General features: G+C 43.4%; 1 protein-coding gene across 1 annotated transcript in view; it reads left to right on the forward strand.

The window, feature by feature from the left end:
- The window catches only part of Frrs1 (ferric-chelate reductase 1), a 29,547-nt gene extending 20,599 nt beyond the window's left edge, over positions 1-8,948 (forward strand). Inside the window, exons 10-16 of the mRNA XM_013031409.1 lie at positions 622-737; positions 3,495-3,581; positions 4,210-4,307; positions 4,559-4,617; positions 6,883-7,026; positions 8,628-8,689; positions 8,767-8,948. Coding sequence (XP_012886863.1) covers positions 622-737; positions 3,495-3,581; positions 4,210-4,307; positions 4,559-4,617; positions 6,883-7,026; positions 8,628-8,689; positions 8,767-8,859 — 659 coding nt within the window. The 3' untranslated portion in view covers positions 8,860-8,948. The remainder of the gene's footprint in view (positions 1-621; positions 738-3,494; positions 3,582-4,209; positions 4,308-4,558; positions 4,618-6,882; positions 7,027-8,627; positions 8,690-8,766) is intronic.
- Positions 8,949-13,165: the final 4,217 nt, after the last annotated feature.

The following is a 13,165-nucleotide window of genomic DNA, read 5'->3' on the forward strand; positions in this document are numbered from 1 at the left end:
AATACATATCTTAGGGTTCATTTCCCTAACTTCAAATTTTCATTATTTGATATATTATTTTTACATTCTTCAGGGTCATCCATTTCTCCCATTGGCTGATAGATTCCATAAATATTGCCACAGTTAAGCTTGAAAATGGCTTTAGTGTGCCGCATATGGTGATGAATGCCTTGAATCCCAACTAAAGCAAGACGATAATGATGAGTTTGAAGTTAGCCTGGTCTACAGAGTGAGATCCTTTCTCAAGACAGAAACAAAAACAAAAAAGAAACCCCAAACAAACACCTACAGTCAAAACCCAAAACGAAGGGGACAGAAAATTATGGTCAATTTAATTCTCCAGGTCCTCCAGTTGGTCAGGAGTTGGATCTGGGGATCATGAGCCTGTTTTTCATTGTTTCTTGAAATCAGACATGAGGAGGCTCAATTTGACTAATTCACCTAGGGCACTTAGGGTTACCATGCGCGTGGTGAAGGGCTGTAGTCTGAAGCTGTTGTGGTACTTCAGGAGCATGTAGGTCATTCCCAGCATAGCTGACCAGCTGTGTTTTCTGAGTCATTTTGTCATTGAGAAAGCAGCTTAATTTGTGGTGTCAATCCATTTACTCTTCTCCCTTGTAGGTGCGCTCATGTGTATGGCCTGGATGACTACAGTTAGCACAGGTGTATTGGTTGCCCGATTTTTCAAGTCTGTTTGGTCCAAAGCTTTCTTGCTCAGAGAAGCAGCTTGGTTTCAGGTAGGTGAGGAGAGAAAGCTTAATTTCTGTGTTATTTGAACTTTTTCACCTGAACAATGTCTGCTTGTGTTGTTATTTCTTTTTTTTGGGGGGGGGTCCGGTTGTGGGGCCTGAACTCTGGGCCTGGGCACTGCCCCTCAGCTCTTCAGCGCTCTACCACTTGAGCCACAGTGCCACTTCCGGCTTTTTTCTTTTTGCTTATGTGGTGCTGAGGAGTCAAACCCAGAGCCTTATGCATGCAAGGCAAGCGCTCTACCACTGAGCCACCTTCCCAGCCCCTGTGTTGTTATATCTGGTTAAAGCTCTTATAGATTTCAGATCCTTTTTGTAGCAAACAAGCCTTTTGCTTTTTTTTTTTTTTTTTGCGCTTTAGTGCTTAAGCCATAGCTCTCCTTTTCAGCTTTTTTGGTGGCTAATTGGAGATAAGAGCTTTATGGACTTTCCTAACCCCGCTGGTTTTGAACTACTATCCTCAGATCTTAGCCTCCTGAATAGCTAGGATTACAGATGTGAGCCATAGGCACCCAACCAGGCACAAGATCGTTCATGGAGGTCTAAATACAGACAGGTTTGTGAAGAGGCAGTCTTCCCTGGAGACTGGGTTAGGGCCATGTGTATCTAGTAATGTACAGGACTCAAGTGCCCCTTCTGTATACCTGTATTTGTCGGGGAGGGGGAGGGGGGGGGTGGTGGGGGTGGTGGGGGAAGATGCAGAAAGAGCATTCACCCACTGCAGTGAATGAAGGTGGGTGGAGGAAGGCTGGGAATGCTGATTGAAGACACAGTGGGCTGCACTGTGTGTCAGAGCACTGCTTTGTCCTCTGGGCCAGTAAGCGAGGGACCATCCCTCACTCCTCAGTCAGGATCAACCCAGCCTGTGCGAAGAAAGAGGAACCGGAAGTGTTCTTTTCCATGATCTTCCTTCCCTATGGATCAGGAAGGCAGTCTCCAAGTGGAAATCTAAGTAGGAGTCTATAAAGTAGAACAACCTTAGCTATCTTTCCTGCATCATGGAATACAGATGTGCACTCATATACCAGAAGGGCTGTGGGTATGTGTTGAATGAGGATGCATATGTAGGATGTTTGTAGGAAGTAAATGGTGTCGATGGAACAGTTGTGACTTTATTAGGAGGTATCATTCCCCTTTCCTGAGCTTCATTATCTACCTTCATTTCTCCCATTGGCTGGGAGGGCTGTCTGTTTTTAGGAGCCCTCCTCCTGCTCAATGCCTTTCATCTACACGCCCTTCTCCCTCTCCTGCTCCAGTCTGAAAGATGGAAGATCTGCTGGTCATGTTCCATCTAAATCCTCTACATGCCTTGGGGGCATGGCTCAAGGGGTAGAGTTGGAAACTCCAAGTTCAATCTCCAGGACTGCAAATATGAAAAATATGGTGTGTTGTGTATGTGTGTGTGTGTGCGTGTGTGTGTGTATGCGCGTGCTCATGCACCTGTGGATATATTGATTTATATGTATGTATCATCTCTATATGTGTGTCTATATAGAGAGCTATATTTCTCTATATTCATATATTGATCTGCATACATATACAGATCTAAATGTATATATCTATATACACATAGCTATCTGTATGTATCTATATATATCTAGATATGTATATAGATATATATGTGTGTGTAGTTATATGTGTATATATAGATATGTCTATATATGTATCTCTATATATCCATACATAAATGTATCCATATCTATTTATATATAGATCTGTATTTCTATAAGTAGATATTTATATCTATATCAATATATAGGTATCTATTTACATCTATATCTAGATCTATTTATATCTATACCTAGATATCTATGTCTATATCTATATTGATATCTAAATATATATATTCATATAATATCTATATGCATGATAATGGCTTAGATCACTGTATAATATATAGAGATGTCTATAGCTTTAGATAGATATGTAGATAGATAGGTGGATGATGGGTAGATATATACATATATTAGACACATATAGGGTAGCTATACCTCTTTCTTTCCCTGAAATAGTTTTGGCTTGCACTAATTATCTAGGGTATAATCATTTAACAGTGCCTATTTTCACTCAATATTCTCTCCCTCTTTGTGCTGGTACCAGGGCTTAAACTGGGGCCTTGATCTCTCATTTGGCTTTTTCGCCCAAGGCTGGTACTCTACCACTTGAACCACACTTCTACTGCTAGCTTTTTGCTGGTTGATTGGAGCTAAGAGTCTCCCAGACTTTTCTGCCCAGGCTGCCTTTGAACTAGGCTCTTCAGCCCTCAGCCCTTTGAGTAGCTAGGATTACATTCATGAGCCATGGTTGCTTGATTTCCGTATTCTCTCAATGGGTACAATGACTTTCATGCTTTATCTGCTTTTCACTCCTCTGCTCATCTGTACTGCCAGCTCTTGGGGCGATGGTACATGCTGTTTTCTGGCTGTTCCATGGCCCTGGTGGTAGCACTGTTCTTGGTGGCAGAGCTGAGTAAATGTGTTTGGGAGGAAATGCAGGACCTGGCAAATAAGTGGGCTCTGGGTGTGAAATAGCCCTTCCTGCTGCTCTGCGTGGGTGCTCTCAGGAAATGGTTTGGAACGATGAGGCTGGATGGTTTAATGGTAGGCTCACATTTGATTTTTACTGGCCATAAACTGATCAGTCGCCAGCTGAAAACCTGAGTGCAGTGAACCCCCCTTGCTATTGACAGCAGCTCTCGTGTAGTGAGGGCTACACGTGTCCTCGCTCTGTCTCACCCCTTTGCAGGTGCATCGGCTGCTCATGCTCACCACGTCTGCGCTCACTGCTGTTGCCTTTGTTTTGCCTTTTCTATATAGAGGAGGTTGGAGTTGGGTAAGTACACTTTTTTTTTCCTTCTGATACTGGTGTTTGAACTCAGGGCCTTATATTCTTGGCTTGAACTCTGGCCCTGGGTACTGTCCCTCAACTCTTCAGCTCAAGGCAAGCACTCTACCACTTAACCACAGCACCACTTCCAGTTTTGTGGTGGTTAATTGGAGATAGGAGTCTCACAGACTTTCCTGCCCAGGCTGGCTTTGAATTTTGTTCCTCAGATCTCAGCCTCCTGAGTAGCTGGGATTACAGATGTGAGCTACCAGTGCCCAGCTTGCTTGGCTTTTTTGATCACAGCTAGTGCTCTATCATTTTTGGCTTTTTGTTGTTGTTGTTGTTGGTCATGGGGCTTGAACTCTGGACTTGGGAACTGTCCCTGAGCTCTTCAGCTCAAGGCTAGCACTCTACCACTTGAGCCACAGCACTACTTCTGGTTTTCTGGTGGTTAATTGGAGATAAGAATCTCATGGTCTTTCCTTCCTGGGGCTGTCTTCAAACCATAATCCTCAGATCTCAGCCTCCTGAGCGGCTAAGATGGTGGTATGAGCCACCAGTGCCTGACTTGTATATTAGTTTCAAATCAAGGGTTTAAGAGACTGAGATCGTTACAATAACTGTCTCTGTTCAGCATGCAGGTTACCACCCGTTCCTGGGCTGTACAGTGATGATTTTAGCAGTCCTTCAACCTCTTCTGGCAGCTTTCAGGCCACCTGTGCATCACCCAAGGTACTGTTGCTTTTATGCAGAAATGCTCTTAGAGGAGAATACTCATTGGTTGGTAACTGTATCCCTTTTCCAAGGGAAGTACTTTTTCACATCTTACAAACTAGTCTTAGAAATTGTATTTCCTTTGAAAGGCTTTGGAAATGTGTTTTGGAGATTCTATTCCCAGGCAATAGGGGAGATTTTTATTCCCGTGGGAACTAGTTGTCGCTTTACCACTTGTAGGAACACTGACTGGTTCTGTGTTTTGGTAGGCGGCAGATGTTTAACTGGACCCATTGGAGTGTGGGAACAGCTACGAGAATAATTGCAGGTAAGCAAGTGCAAGGCCACTTGTTCAGATCTAATTGCTGGGTGTTTATATCACCCAACTTGTAATTTGGCTTAAGTGATTTTTTTTTTTAGATGCATTTGTAATGGCAGTAATTGGTTGTTGAGGAGAAACCAGCCTTAAACAATGAAATCCAGAAAGTAATTTCTAGAGGTAACAAGTCATTATTGCCGTTTGAAGTGTAGGGGGCTTAACAATGACTTAAAACTCTCTAAGACTTCTTTTTTTTTTAAGTTAAAAAAAAATGATCTTGGGGCTGAGAATGTGGCTTAGAGGTAGAGTGCTTGCCTAACGTGCATGAAGCCCTGGGTTTGATTCCTTAGTACCACATAAACAGAAAAGGCCAGAAGAGGTGCTGTGGATCAAGTGGTAGAGTGCTAGCCTTGAACAAAAGAAGCCCAGGGACAGTGCTCAGGCCCTGAGTTCAAGCCTCAGGACTGGAAAAAAAAAAATCTTTGCCAGAAGATGAAGCTATGTTGGTGGTCGTACATTTGAGCAACACAAGTTCAGGGTCATTTTTTGTGAATTGGGTTGAGGTAGGCTGTTTACGTCTAAGCCCTCCCTCTCCAGTTCATTTCTATGGTGTTTGCAGGAGGCAGGGTTTTCAAAGGTGGATGTGGTTATTGGATGCACTTAGTGGTCTCAGATAATAAAGGCCTAGATGAAAATCACCTGCTCTAACATACCAGCTATGAGATTTAGCACGCAGGAAGTATGGTCAGCTGTGTCTTCCGTACTTTTCTTCCTTCTGCCACTCACGCTCAAGAACTTTCTGGGGTGTTTAGGTGCCTAAATAATTGGTGTATCATATTTCTTCAGAGGGGGGAATAAGACCAGAGAAAGAGCCTGGCTAGGCAGTCAGGTCAAAGGTCCCCTCCCATAGAGGTTTAATTCTGCGCCCCTGATAGGGCGTTGAAGCAGTCCTGCAGGCAGGCCCCCAGACACTACGGCACTGTGGCCTTCATCAGTTTGCACTTGTGGGGCTCTGGGCATCTATCCCATCGTGGCTCATCAGCCCCAAACAACTTGTGTGGGAGCTGGGGGCTGATGGAAGCCCAGAGGTTCCAAGGATGCCTGGAGAGCCCGTGCAGGCTGTGTGGAGTCTCCGATTGGGTCTGGGACTGAGGTGGCCCACAGGCTGTCTGGTGGTCTTGAGTCATGGGACTCTCCTAGAGACCCGAACTGTCCCCATTCCCAGGCTGTGAGTTCTGCTTAGCTTTTCCTTCAATAAATCTGTTTAGCTTTCCTTTCTTCTCAGTGTCCATGGACTCCTTACAAAAGATCTGATCCAGGAATTGCAGTTTTTCAGTGTTAGCTATACTAAAATTAAATCTTTGCTAAACCTTAAAAAACAATAATTAACTTTTGATTTCATTTGTTTATTTATTTATTTTGCTGGTCCTGGGGCTTGAACTCAGGGCCTAGGCACTGTCCCTGAGCCTCTTTTTGCTCAAGGCTAACGCTCTACCACTTGAGCCACAGCGCCACTTCTGGTTCTTTTGAGTAGTTTATTGGAGAAAAGAGTCTCATGGGGACTTTTCTGCTCAGGCTGGCTTTGAACCATGATCCTCAGATCCCAGCCTCCTGAGTAGCTAGGATTACAGGAATGAGCCACCAGTGCCTGGCTTAACTATTGGTTTTTAAATATTAATCCTACTCATCTTTTCAATATGAAATGTTTAAATATTAGAGTTTTTCATTGTTTAATTTTTATTTTCATTTATTTTATTTTTTTGGTCCAGTCGTGGGCCTGAACTCTGGGCCTGGACGCTGTCCCTCAGCTCTTCAGCTCAAGGCTAGTGCTCTACCACTTGAGCCACAGCACCACTTTCCGGCTTTTTTCTTTTTGCTTATGTGGTGCTGAGGAATTGAACCCAGGGCCTCATGCATGCAAAGCAAGTGCTCTACCACTAAGCCACCTTCCCAGCCCCTAATTTCTATTTTTCTGCTGGTCCTAGGTCTTGAACAAGGAGCCCGAGTACTGTCTCATAGCTTTTCCTGTTAAGGCTGGTTCTCTACCACTTGAGCTATACCTCAACTTCTGGGTTTTTGGTGGTTAGAGGGAGATAAGAGTCTCACAGACTTTCCTTCCCCAGGCTGGCTTGAACCATGATCCTCAGCTTCCCAAGTAGCCAGGATTACAGTTGTGAGCCCGTAGCCTCCAGCAACTTTATTTTAATATAATGCACACAATGACTTCTTTTGGTGGGAATTACATTTGAATACATTTTTTTCTTTTATACTTAGTGGCAGCCATGTTCCTGGGAATGGATTTACCAGCTTTGGACCTTCCTGGTCCACAGAAAACCTATACGATGATTGGATTTGTGGGCTGGCACATTGGAACTGAAATCATCCTAGAGATACACGCTTACTGGCTCTCTCGAAAAGGTGACTTTTAGGAAAGCTGAGTGAAGCAGAATCACGTTCTCACCAACTGCTGGGGTTCAGTTAGTTTCCTGGTACTGGTAGGGGATCATTATGTGGTAACTTCTTAGCTACCACGTGATTCCTTACCCTTCCCTTCTCTTCCCTTTCTTGTTGATTCCCTACCCTCCCTCCCTCCCTCCCTCCTTTCATTCAGGGCCTTATCTCTCACTTGCCTTTTTCAATTCAGGGCTGGTGCTCTATCACTTGAGCCACAGATACACTTCTGGCTTATTGTTAGCAAACTGGAGATAAGAGTATCACAGACTTTTCTGCCTTCACGGGCTTCTAACTGTGATCCTCAGTTCTCAGCCTCCTGAGGAGCTAGGATTACAGGCTAGCTATGCTATCAGTAGTATTGGGCTTTCTGAAAAACATGTAAGGGAAAGGTCTCTGGTAGTACAGCTGAGACCATCTTGGTAAGTTCATGCACTCTGGGTGATGATCGGGTCAAGACCCAGCACACCCTGGGCACTTGGACAACTAGAGGAAGGAGAGACCCAGAACCCTGGAATTTAGGTTAATAGCTAGACAAGACCTACTTTGTCAGTGTTCTCTGGTTGGGTCTTAATGACCAGCAGGGCCAAGATCTCTATAGCCACCACAGAGTGGGGAATGGAAGCCATTTTGAACTAGCTGAGATCTCTATGTCCTATCTAGTCTTCAGCCTCCAATAGTGTGACCTCAAAACAAGAAACTCTTGGTGTCTAGTCCATATGCCTGGGCAGCTGTTAGATGAGATTGGACAAGACCAAGTTGGTGTGGCTGTAGCCCAGCAGCTTGTAGAGCCAACGACATGTCTGTCCTCCTGCTCTGGCTTCTTCTTTTTTAAAAGCTCGGTCTCATTTTGTATCCCAGACTGGCCTCAAATGTGAGATTGTTTGCCTCAGCCGCACTGGGACTACAGGTGTGTACTACCATTCCTTTGGTCCTTGGTAGGGTTATGTACTTGAGGTTTTGATGACACCCCGAATTTCAGCTGAAAAATTAAAATATGTATATACATAGAACCTGGATTGTCATCACATGTTAATTAGCTTGATTTAACAACTCCACAACCTATTGAAATGTGATATTCCATAGACATATAATTTGTAGTTGTTCATTAACAAAGGAAAATGAGAGGTTCTTAGGATTTTGGTGTGGTGTCAATGGGTGGAGAAAGAGAACTGGTTAAAAAGACATTTTTTCATTGTAATTATAAAGGTGATATACAGAGGGGTTACAGTTACATAAGTCAGGTGAAGAGTACGTTTCTTTTTGGCTAATGTCACCTCTTCTAGCTCCCTCCCAGTTTTCCCCTCCCGTCCCCACCCACAAGTTGTATACTTCATTTTCAATACAGTGCCTGGTAACTACACTGCTACATTTGTTCACCCTTTGTCTCTCTGTTTCTGTCCCTGGAAGAGAGCTTTTAAGTTCTTTGAGACAAGTCCCAGTTTGCAAGAGCCTTAAATATTCCTGGGAATCAGTGAGCACTAGGAATTGGTTATTTTCCCCTAGTTTATGTTCAAGTCTGTGTTCGTGCATAACATGGTGTTTATAGGCTATGTTGTTCTTGACAGTGCAAATACTGGATGATGACAGAATTCAGATCCTTCAGTCTCTGACGTCAGCGGAGGCAGAGGTAAGTTCTTCATTGCTCGTCTGTTCACATACAGCTTGGTGCCGGTCCTTGCTCTTATGTCTCAATTTTTCTTCCAGGGCCATGCTTTTAAAAAGGCTGTGTTGGCAATTTATGTCTGTGGGAATGTGACTTTTCTCATCATGTTCTTCTCTGCAATCAGCCGTCTCTAAGCAAGCTAAGACCTTGCTTTCTATGGACCAGGTGAAAATCATTCTCAAACCAAAGGAACTCACAGCTGATACTCCCTGCCTGCAGCAGAGCCCCCAACACCTGTTTTGGAAACCCAAGGATGCATCTGTAGGGAAGTTCTGAAGCTTGGTCTTCATAGAGCAAAGGCAAGAGGCCTGTGTAGACAGTACCGGATATTAAGTGCCTTGTGTGCAGTTCTGCATCTTAAAGCCTCATTGTACTTGAGGAGAAATGACTCCAGTATTCTATGCTGGAATTTTAAGAATGCTAGCATTGAAGAAAGTAAAACAAGAATAACTAGGAAATTGAAATATCATTAGGATAAAATGAAAGGCTATTAAGGCGCATATATATATATTTATATATATATATGTGCAAATATATTTTTTACAAAGGTGATGTGGTACTTTAAAGAAAACACCTATTTTTCATGAAGTTTTCCCTCAGGCCCGGGGATGTAGGTCAGCAGAAAACACTTGCCTAATAAGGCTGAGGCTCTGGCGGCTTTGATCCTAAGGCTCCCGTCCCCCACAAAAAGTATGTTTTCCAGTTCAGTTTTGGGGATACTTTCTTTCCATTTTGTATTTCAATTCTTCTCTAGTCAAAGATGGAGGAAGAGTTGACTTCATTGTAGATGTTTATTAATATTCATTTATAGAAATATTATACTTTCTTCATTAGCAATGAGATGCAAGTGGGCATCTCCTGCTTAAAGATACTATTTATTGTACTACACAGAGACAAAATGTCATTTTATCTGTTGTTTCAACTGTAAAAGTTAAGTCTTTATAGCATTGGGGGATTTGGACCTGAATCTCAAATGTAATGAATTCACCCATTTGAACATATCAAACAGTCTTCTCTTTCCTTACAGAAATAGTTATATGGGTGGAAAAAGTTTCCTGATGCTCTAATCAATATAGACAGTGTACTTCTGCAATAATATATGGTCAGGTTTCATCTTTGCTATGAGGACATCTTGCCAGTGGGTGGTGCTAGGGTACCAAAGTTTTCACGTTGGTGTTTCCTTGGCTGTGATTCACCTTCAGTATTTATAACATTGCATGTTATTTCTTTATATTTTAAGAGCTCATCTTAATGTTTATGTGAAAATTTTGTGCCTTTTCTCTTTTGAGCTGGACTTAAGAGATGGTACAAATTCAAAAGAATTTTTTTTTTGTGTGCCAGTCCTGGGGCTTGAACTCAGGGCCTTGGTGCACAGCACCACTTCCAGGTTTTTCTGTTTATGTGATGCTGAGGAATCGAGCCTAAGGCTTCTTGCATTCTAGGCAAGCACTCTACCACTAAGCCACATTCCCAGCCCTCAAGTGTTTTTATTTTATTGTTTTATTTTAGTGGGTTTTTTTTTTTTTTTTGTCAGTCGTGGGGTTTGAACTCTGGGCCTGGGTGCTGTCCCTCAGCTCTTCAGCTCAAGGTTAGCGCGCTACCTTTTGAGCCACAGTACCACTTCCAGTTTTCTGGGAACCAGCCTGGGCTGGCTTTGAACTGTGCTCCTCAGATTTTAGCCTCTTGAGTAGCTAGGATTACAGGCATGAGTCACCAGTATTTTAGATTTTTTGCAATGCCAGAGATGAAAGCAGGTTCTAGCACATTCTAGGCAAGAGCTCAGTCACTGAGCTATACCACCAGGCCTTGGTGTTTTGGAGGTAGGGTCTTGCTATATGTCCTAGGCTGGTAGTGAACTTCAGATTTTCCTGCCTTTCCCTCTCAAGGGCTGGGATTACTGACATGTGCCATCATGCTTAGTGTCTCTCATTTAATCTCAATGGATAAAGCCTTTTCAGTAAGACCAAATTATGACTTTTGTAAGTGGTTTGGTACCCACAAATTCCAAGTTCTTATTCTTCACTCCTCTCAGATTTTGTTCTTGTTTCTGTGATAAACAATCCAGTAGTTTACTTTCTTCCCTTTTTCCTTCCTTTGCTCCCTCCCTTCTTTCCTTCTTCTTTCCCCCCTCCTTCTTTCCCTCTCTCCTTCCCTCCTTTCTCTTTCTGTTTTTTCTTCTTTCTTTCCTTCCCTCCTTTTTTTCCCTCCCTCCTTCCTTCCTTCCTTCCCTCCCTCCTTCTTCCCTTCTCTCTCTCTCTTTCTTTCTTTTTCTTTCTTTCTTTCCATTATCAAAGCCTCAGTGTGCTTGGCAGGTAGGTGCTCTACCATTTGAGCTGTGCCTTCAGCCCAGTCTGGGTCATTTATTTCTTTTTATGGGAGTGATTTTTTTTTTCAATGAAATGTCTTTCTGTGTTGTCAAAAGTAGTGAGTAGAATCATAGTTTTCTTAAAGAAAGAATGCTTTAGAAAATAAGATTAAATATGTTTATTTTGAGGCATAAACCTTTTGGAAAAAGATGGTTAGGGTAGCATTCATAACAGGCTTAAAAATTATTTACAGGTCTGTAGAAAGCAGTCTTAAAGGCACAGGTGGTCTAGAGTCTGAATAAATGAATCACATACACTGCAGGACTTTTTTTTTTTTGGTGCCTATACTGTAGCTTAAACTCAGGGTCTTGATACTCCTGAGCTTTTTAAGCTCAGGGCTATTCCTCTACCACTTTGAGCCACAGTACCACTTCCAGCTTTTTGGTAGTTAATTGGAGATAAGAGTCTCAAAGACTTTTACTTCCCGGGCTGACTTTGAACCGTGATGCTCAGATGACAGCTTCCTGAGTAGCTAGGATGACAGGCATGAGCCACTGATGCTCAGGTTAGTACTTTTTGTTTTGTTTTGAATCAGGACTTTGGGCTGTCATATGGTTAAGTTATTCCTCAGGCCTCCTCCATGGGACACCACAGGAAATGTCAAGTACAGTAGGTGCTGGCTGGAAAGCTGTGGGGTACATACAGGTAGCTCTCAGCAGACATTTTCTTTATTTATATATGCAGGGAGCGGGCAGGAGAGGTCCTTGTTCAGGATAATCCATTTTAGGTGTGAACGAAAGGTTCTGAGTCCTGTGCAAAACAGATTAGGTGTCCTATTCCTACCCCCATCCTGCAGCTTTCTTCCTTACCCATCCCCTTCGTAGCTTCTCCCTGAACCATTCCCCTACCTGGAATGTTCTTTCTATGCTATTCTAGCAGAACCTCATGGACAGAGTTCCCACTCAAATTCTTTCTTCTGTTTTTGGAACTTTCTCAAAGCTCTGTCCAACCCCGCTCTCTTCCTGTCCTGATCATCCTTTTCAATGGGAAGTGGCAGGAGGAGAGGCGGCTGATGGTATAAATGAGAAGGGACCAGAGACTGCGAGTGCTTGGGAGCCACACTGGCTTGCTGTGCGAGCTGTATGGTGGACAGGTCTGGTCTCTGGTGAGCCCAGTCTGTTTCTTGGCAAAGCTCCATTCACGGAGCCCCATGAGGTGCTGGCTTTGTGCAGGTCACCGATGCTATTGCCATTCTACTACAGTGTTACACTTTATTGCTTTTTACATATAAGATGTGTACTTTGTACTACCTGAAACCAATGGATGGTCGCAAACATGCCATGTGAAGTAGGCCCAGACGCAAAAGGACCACTGCTGGATGATTGCAACTCAATATGGCTGCCAGAGGTCTCCGATGAGTGGAAGCTAGCAAGTGGGGCGGTGGTCATCAGGGAGTGGCGTGGGTGGAGAGGGGCATGGGGGTTGGGAGGGAATGAATGCTGGGTTTGTTCTAGAGATGGGGGGTGGTGAGGATGGTTGTACAACACTGAGAATGTAATAAAATGCACTGAACTAGATACTCAATCCTGGTGAACAATGGTAAGACTAAATAAATACTAAACATGGAGAATAAATGCTTGTGGTGTTATTATTTGCAATAGCTGAAGGTAGTATCAACTCAAGTCAGTTAATGGGTGAATGGATTGTAGTATGCTCCCCACAGTGGAATATTATTACTCAGTTAGGAAAGTGATGACGGGGGCATGGAGCAAGATAGGTTGCATTCAAAAGCTGCTTTGTTAAATGGCAGCCCCTTTGTACAACTGCTTAAAGGTAACAGTGGCATGAGATTGTGAACTGGTTAAAATGGTTGTGTTAGCTTATGTAGAATTCACCTCAGTGGGCAGAATATTTGTCTTGGTATTGCTCTTGGATTGTACCTTTTTTTTTTTTTTTAAATTTTTTTTTTGGGTCCAGTCGTGGGGCCTGAAGTCTGGGCCTGGGCGCTGTCCCTCAGCTCTTCAGCTCAAGGCTAGCACACTACCACTTGAGCCACAGCGCCACTTCCGGCTTTTTTCTTTTTGCTTATGTGGTGCTGAGGAATCGAACCCAGGGCCTCGAGCATGCAAGGCAA

Source organism: Dipodomys ordii, unplaced genomic scaffold (assembly GCF_000151885.1).
Source record: "Dipodomys ordii isolate 6190 unplaced genomic scaffold, Dord_2.0 Scaffold139, whole genome shotgun sequence".
NCBI classification, from domain to species: domain Eukaryota; kingdom Metazoa; phylum Chordata; class Mammalia; order Rodentia; family Heteromyidae; genus Dipodomys; species Dipodomys ordii.